At 39.4% G+C, this 7,830-nt stretch overlaps 1 protein-coding gene across 1 annotated transcript; it reads right to left on the bottom strand.

Moving 5' to 3' along the window:
* Positions 1-1,843: 1,843 nt before the first annotated feature.
* On the bottom strand, positions 1,844-7,735 carry syt8 (synaptotagmin VIII). Its single transcript, XM_031878537.1, has 7 exons — positions 7,535-7,735; positions 7,179-7,274; positions 6,032-6,199; positions 5,425-5,592; positions 4,850-4,967; positions 3,742-3,875; positions 1,844-3,035 (listed from the first exon to the last, which is right to left on the bottom strand). The coding sequence occupies exons 1-7, from the start codon at positions 7,733-7,735 to the stop codon at positions 2,799-2,801; spliced, it is 1,122 nt and encodes a 373-aa protein (XP_031734397.1). The 3' UTR covers positions 1,844-2,798.
* Between the last annotated feature and the right edge of the window lie 95 nt (positions 7,736-7,830).

Here is a 7,830-nt window from a genome sequence, read left to right as displayed (position 1 = left end):
TGTACTACATCTCAGAGGTACATATTGTACTTTATACTGTACTACATTTGTCTGATTTTGTTACTTTCCAGATTCTGACTCTGAATACAAAGATATAATCAACAATTAAATGATCTTGTAACTTTAATGATCGTAGGAGGAAATTCACAAACGTAGTATATAAAGTGTATTAGATGAGCTGCAACATGAACATTATAAATACATTAATGCATCAATAATTACAATACAATAGTATAATATATATTATTCTGAAATGTGCACAATGAGTACTTTTTCTTTTGGTACTTTAAGTACATTTTGATGCCAATACGTTTTGTATTTTTACTTGAGTAAATTGTTAATGCAGCACTTTTACTTGCAACTGAGTATTTCTACTCTCTTTTTACTAAAAAGTATTTTTCTTAATGTCTCATCTATATGTTTTTTTTAAATCATATTATCAATGTAGGGACACAAATATACAACTGACATCAAACTATTTATGTGTCAGAATATTTCAGACATACGGTTATGTACGTATATACGTTAGTAATGTTTCTTGGTTGGTTTTATGAATGTTGCGCCTGTATTTAAGTGTTCTAGGTGTGTCTCCTGTCTCCTTGTTCATTTCCTCCTCCAGGTGAAAGGAGATCAGGTGTCAGCATCAGCTGCAGAGAGAAAGTCAAAGCTCAGGGACGTTTAATGAGTCTGATCTCTGGAGGCCTGAAGCAGCAGGAACACTCGCCTGCTGAACTCAGCTTGATTGGTCTCCAGTCCGGGTTTAAGTCCTTCGTGTATTTGGGGAAAGACGAGCGGGCGCAGAGCTCCAACCTCACAACCAATTCACAACTTCACAACCTCACAACCTCTCAACTTCACAATTTCACAACCTCACAACCTCTCAACCTCACAACCTCTCAACCTCATAACCTCACAACTTCACAACCTCTCAACCTCACAACCTCTCAACCTCACAACCTCTCAACCTCACAACCTCACAACTTCACAACCTCTCAACCTCACAACCTCACAATTTCACAACCTCACAACCTCTCAACTTCACAATTTCACAACCTCACAACCTCATAACCTCACAACTTCACAACCTCTCAACCTCACAACCTCTCAACCTCACAACCTCTCAACCTCTCAACCTCACAACCTCTCAACCTCACAACCTCTCAACCTCACAACTTCACAACCTCTCAACCTCACAACCTCACAATTTCACAACCTCACAACCTCTCAACTTCACAATTTCTCAACTTCACAATTTCTCAACTTCACAACCTCTCAACCTCACAACCTCACAACCTCACAATTTCACTACCTTGCAACATCACAACATCACAACCTCACAATCTCTCAACCTCACAATTTCTCAACTTCACAATTTCTCAACTTCACAACCTCTCAACTTCACAACTTCACAACCTCACAACCTCACAACTTCACAAACTCACAACCTCTCAACCTCACAACTTCACAACCTCACAACTTGAAAAAATATGTTATGGAGTAAAAAGAGTAAATCTGTAAAAGAAGAAAATAAATGTGCAAATGACATTTTTTCACATTTATTTGTTAATTTTTTAATGTGAATATTTATTTATATATTTTTTAAATAATCATTCTTTGCAAACAAATGACTCAGAAAGCCCGCCCAACGTCAGTTGATTGACAGCTTGGCCCTTCAAGGAATAGCAAAAGGAAGTTAAAAATAATTAAGTCTCAAATTAAATAAATACTTAATTATAAATTAATTATAAATTTAAATTAAAAATGTAAGTAATTTAAAGCAAATTGTTTTAAATATTGTAAATATATGTATATATGCTCTTTATAATATTATATATACAGTATATCAATGAACAATTAAATGTGAAAATAAATGAAAAATGTGTATTATCATTTTATACATCACATTTCCAAATTAATTAAAATCTTTTCTTTTCATGCTACTATATATTTATATGCATCTATTGTATTGAACTATTGTACTTTTTATTGCACATTTATCTGATAACTTGTGTCACTTTACTTTGATTAAAGTTATGTTTTGTTATGTTGTTTATATTCTTAGTTTATAAACTTAATCTTTGGTTTTTACATTATTTTGAATCCCTGTTGTTAATTTTACTCTATTGACTTTTATTTATTGATTTTCACCATTTTATTTATTGATATTGATTTTCTCTATTTCCATGTCAAACGGATCCAATTCTTTCCTTTGTCCACACGAGGGCACTTCATCTCTTCATCACTTTATCACTTCATCTCTTCATCACTTTATCACTTCATCTCTTCATCACTTTATCACTTCAGGGTTCTTTCTTTTCAGGTGAGCTGTATTTTCTTTATAGTGGGAATACTAAATACACTTAAAAAGACAGAAGTGATTTCATTTGATTTTAAAGGCTGAAAGCAAGAAATTAATTATCATAAATATATTCATTTATATTCAAGTGATATAAAATTCCCCACAAACATTCGTCACTTCAAAATAAAATCACTTTCCAGAAAGTTTTCAAAGTTTAAACATTTGAAATAAGGTGAGCCGGTGCATAAAAGATCTTCTGATTTTAAACACATAGATGTGAGATAATACTAATATCACAGCAAACTTTAGAATATCATCATAAATTCGAGGGATGAAATTTGTTTTGTATCATACAATTCATACAGGAAGTGCTCAAAATTTAAATATGATTAATTTGAATTAATCTCGAGTGTAAAGAGATTTAAGAAAAGCAGCGGAATGATCTTTAAAGAGAGTTTTAAATCTCCGTTCTCTGATGCTTTGAAGTGTTTTCATGCCATCAGAAGGGCAGTTTATTTTGGAGGGGGATCTTCCTCTTCAGGGTCAGGGTGGAGTTGACCTGCTCGGCCGACAGCAGGCTGTGCCACTGAGCGACCGGCCGCCGCGGGTTGGACAACATGTCGGCCCAGTGCCTCAGCTGGTTCCCCGAGGCGTCGCAGCCCAGGAAGATCTTCCCCATGGCGTCGTTTCGGGACACGGCGTCGTGGTCCCACACGGAGATCACCAGGTGCACCCTCTGGGGAGCAGGAGAGGTCGTCTCTTTAGGTTAAGTCTGGGGTTGTTTCTCATTAATACATTCATTTTAATATTCTTCCTTTCCTCCAGACAGACGTTGGATCTTAGCGCACTTTAAAGCAGAATTGTTTTAAGTTATTAACAAACTAAAAATTAAATGTAATTACGGGATTTCTTTAAAGGTATTTTAAGGAGATAATGTTTAATGGATGACAATTTATTTTTTTATGTGATATCTATGTGAATAAAGTTTTTTTAAAGAGTAAAATAAAGATGCAAATTCATGGTATTAGGAAGAATTCATGGATTATAATAAATTAAGAGATAAATTCCATGTTTTTAAGGAGGTAAAACTTATTCAAATTGTAAAAAACAATTAATATATGAAAAGGGTGATATTTGTTAAATTCCTTAAACATGGAGATAATTCCTTACAGATACCTGAAGATATTAAAGAATATTAATTATTCTATGGGGCGAACCTTCAAACATTATTCATCTGACCAAAATTAAACACTTCCTGCTGCTGCTGCTGCTTCACAATAAAACCATTTAGCTGGCGAAACACTGGGAGGCTTTTAATGTGAAGACGTTAAAATGTCCAACAAATGTCTGGTTCTCTTCACTAAACAGATCCTTATTGAAAACGTTGGACTGTGTAATGTGTATATGTTTAAATCTGTCAGCTTGTATTTCTAAACTCTCACCTGGATTTGGTCAAAGGACACGTTGAAGGTGAAGGACTCGTTGTAATACGGGTTCAGCGTCTTCTTCTTAATCGACGTCTTCCTTTTCTTCCACTTCCTCTTGTCCAGAGCGAGCTGCACCTTCACATACGGATCTACAGACAACAAGAGCTCCTTAAAGTCACGCAGAGGAGACGATGGAAATGAATTAATGATTGTTCAAAAAGATGAAATGTCTCTTTACTTGTCTGAGGAGTAATAGAGCCTGTAACTAAAATTTAAAAAACAAGAAAATACATATTTTAATAAAATATGTAAATTATTAAAAATCTCACAATGTTTAGAAATAATTAGAAATATTTTGAGATTTACACCAAAAACATTTGAGTCGATTAGTTTTCGTTTCACATTAATGTGAACGAAACAAAGAATTCTACATGACACCAACTGGGTCACGCCTTCTTCTCGTTGTCATCGTCATCATCGCCTACGTCCCAGCGTCATCACCTACGACCTGTCGCCGTTGCCATCAGCGCCTGATTCTCGTTGTTGCCTCCAACCTGTTGCCGTTCCCTATGTCCCGTCGTTCCCTACGTCCCGTCGTCGTTCCCTACGTCCCGTCGTCAGCGCCTACGTCCCGTCGTCAGCGCCTACGTCCCGTCGTTCCCTACGTCCCGTCGTCAGCGCCTACGTCCCGTCGTCAGCGCCTACGTCCCGTCGTACCCTATGTCCCGTCGTCGTTCCCTACGTCCCGTCGTCAGCGCCTACGTCCCGTCGTTCCCTACGTCCCGTCATCAGCGCTTACGTCCCGTCGTCAGCGCCTACGTCCCGTCGTCACCGCCTACGTCCCGTCGTCAGTGCCTACGTCCCGTCGTCATTACCTACGTCCCATCTTCAACACCTAAACATTGGCCGTGTATTTTGCATTTCGTTCTCCTCTCCTTCTGCTGAGATCAAATTGCCTTTTTTGCGAGGGCACCGTTGCTGCATCCTGTGCTTGAATAGTAATTTATAAAGTTGCTGACTTGCTGAATAAAGCTTTGTGCGCCCCCTTTCTGACCAGCAGTAACCCTAACTTATTTTTTGGAGGACTGAATGATTTCGATGTGAGAACTTCTCTCAGTCTGACCTGAAGATCCTCCGATGTCCATGGTCTTCAGGCCGTTGGCCTCCAGCACCACCAAGGTCAGTTTGGAGGTGGTGGGAACGTAACGCAGAGAGAAGCAGATATCGCCCAGGTTCTCCTCCTGCAGCACACAGAAGTCTTTACAGCAAAGATCACCAAACAACTCAATGAGAAGGAAATGTGTCATTCCGGGTGCTATGTGAATAAAATGAATATCATTATTAATATTAATATCATTCTTGTTTTAATTTGTTATTACTATTCTTTTTATTTGTATCTAATTTGTGTGGCGTTTTTTTTTTTAACAGTATTATGTAAACAAAATGAAGTTCATAGGATTAAAATAGTAAACGAATACATATTTGGTAGTTATGATTATGATCAGGACTGAAGATGATGAAAAGATTGAACTCTGTTAATCTCTATTTAATATCATTTTATGGTAGTTTTTGAAGCGGACATCAGAGCAACTTTTTTAAAGTGAGGCAAAAAATGTTATCGATACAAAAACAGCAGCGAGGTTCTAAAAAAACAAAAGAACATCTAGAGTGAAAAACGGGAACAAGGACAATGGAAACCTCAAATTTGGCGGGCTCGGCGAGGTCCTGCCACTCCTCCATGACGTGGTTCCAGTCCACGTTGCAGAGCTCAACTCTGAGCTCACCGATGATGTTGTGTTTGGAGAACCTGTTAAAGTCAAAGATCTGCATCACCACCTTCGACTTCAGCAGCGACGACTTTGATATCTGAGAAAACAACAATCACAGAGAGGAAGCAGCAGAGTCTCAGGTCACATATTATCCCAGTGTTGGGGGGAGATCACCACCATCTATTTATGTGTCATAAACTGCTTACATTGCAGAAGTTAATTGTTGATATTGTTCAATATCCCAAAAAAAACAGAGTTCCAAAAATAGAACTTAAAGAATTTCCAAGATTCAAGTCATTAAATTTATGATCAAGAATTTGGATATTTTCTGAGATTTTAGTGGTAAATGTACAATAAAGAACAATAAAATATATTCTCTATTCTCTTCTTCTCTGAATAATACGCCTCTTCTACGGCTCGAGAACTTGTTTCTCTTTCAGCTGCAATGGCCCCAACATGTCAAAGACAACTTCCTGGTGCGTAACAAACAGATTCTGATTCCAGACCTGCCGATACATTCCTGGACCGCTTCGTACCTGGAAGCTAAACCGTTCGTTGAAGGCGGGGTTCAGCGTGTTCCTGAACACTTTGGTCTCAAAGGTTTTGGACTTGTCGGGGCAGGTGTAGACTTTGATGTACGGGTCCAAGCTTCCTCCCAGGTCCATGGCTTTCAGGCCGTCGGCTTGTTTAATTCCGACCGAGAGCTGTGACAGACGGACAGGAAACAGACCTTTAGTGACATCATGAGGTAAAGGGCAACTCTTAAGCTAACTGTGATTAGATAGAAAGTCAAGGCAAAGACGCAAATAGACGCGAAACCTCGCTGGGTGGCGTGAATGACACTGTGTCATAGTTGTACAGTCGAAGCTATGTGTACAGATGTACCTGTATAAACCAGAGTCGACTCTGCCGTATTTACGCCTATATGAGATATTCTGAGTGTTGATGGAGCAGCTACAATGTTAGCGTAGCCTAGCACCGATCGATCTGGACTCCATTCAGAAAACAAGCATTTTAAAAATTGTTTGCTTGTCGTCTTGCGGAGAAAACTAACAAAACATGAATTCTGACTTTTTACAAATATTATTATTATGTTGTTATTTTTCGGCATGCTTTTTATCCATTTATTGCTAAAACATTATTGCAAAACCTTCTTACTTTTCTCGGCTGTAGTAAACAGCCGAGATGTAGCTCACTAGATTCAGTGAATACAGCTCGGTGAAGTTCACGGATGATGTTATGAACCAGACAAGACGGTGTTTAGTAATGTCAAATGATGTCACTTGAGTCAGCATCGCTTAAAGACTACAAGTCTTTTCAAAGTAAAATAATGAAGGTAATGAAGGTTTGGATTTAGAAAGAAGTGAGACCTCTGTAGCCGCTGATCATCTCTGCTGCAGGCTCCAGGCTACATTAGCCGCTAATGAACACAACACACCTGCACTTACAAGTTGTGCATTGTGGGTAATGTAGGCGCCATGTTTTGACAAGGAAGAAGAATATGTGGAACAAAAGTGAAGATATCTCTGATTCTGCTGCATCAATTTCGACTCTTTTTTGTTTGAAACCGTCTGTGTCGAGTCTGTCAGCGTTGCGGGAGTGAAATGATTAAATCAGTGGAGTCCTGTGGGGACGCAGAGGGACACGTTGAGGCTCAGAGGTGGGATGTGCTGGTTTAATCACCTCAGACTGAGCGGTGTTGTAGTCCAGAGAGTAGAGCAGCTTTCCTCTGTGCTGTTTGGTCGATCCGTAGCCGACATCTGCCACATCGGGCTGAACCTGTCAGAGCACAGGAAACACATCAGCACACCTGTTTCATTTAACAGAGAATATGTCACGAGACGTACCCCAAAGGCAGACATAAGCTGTGGCCACAGTTAAACAATAAACTCAACCTGACTATAAAACCCTCATTCATTGATTCTGAACAGACACAGTTGATCATCCGACTCTCAAACTGTTTTCACGTTGTCGTTTGTCAGCGATAGTGAATCGTGTCATCAACATAGAATCGGATTCCCCCTTCAGACAGCGCTCACCAGAGCTGTGGTGGTTTTTCCGTTCACGTCGTTCAGGTTGATCCTCTCGTTCTTCTTCTGACGCCTCTTCTTGTTGCCTTTGCAGCAGCACTTACAGCAGATACACAGGCAGCAGATCAGAATCAGCAGAACGCCGACCACAAAGATGGCGTAGATCGCCCATCGAGGCACTGAGGGAGACGAGGAAGGGAAGCAGAACATGCTGATTAAACAGCATCATTGTTACACAGGTGAGCTTTGGTCTGAGGGAGTGCCTTAAAGCTGCATTCTCTCTAGTGTCCACCAGGGGGCGACTC

This window comes from Anarrhichthys ocellatus, unplaced genomic scaffold (genome assembly GCF_004355925.1).
Source record: "Anarrhichthys ocellatus isolate YVR2014 unplaced genomic scaffold, GSC_Weel_1.0 scaffold186, whole genome shotgun sequence".
NCBI lineage: Eukaryota > Metazoa > Chordata > Actinopteri > Perciformes > Anarhichadidae > Anarrhichthys > Anarrhichthys ocellatus.
This window is presented reverse-complemented; position numbering and strand designations above follow the sequence as displayed.

What these genes read in the sequence shown, in the direction of transcription:
- syt8 (XM_031878537.1), bottom strand. Translation starts at nt 7,735, where the DNA reads ATGTTCTGCTTCCCTTCCTCGTCTCCCTCAGTGCCTCGATGGGCGATC. An exon ending in GAAAAACCACCACAGCTCTG is followed by an intron (nt 7,275 to 7,534) that starts GTGAGCGCTGTC and finishes GTGCTCTGACAG; the next exon opens with GTTCAGCCCGATGTGGCAGA. An exon ending in ACGAACGGTTTAGCTTCCAG is followed by an intron (nt 5,593 to 6,031) that starts GTACGAAGCGGT and finishes TTGTTTTCTCAG; the next exon opens with ATATCAAAGTCGTCGCTGCT.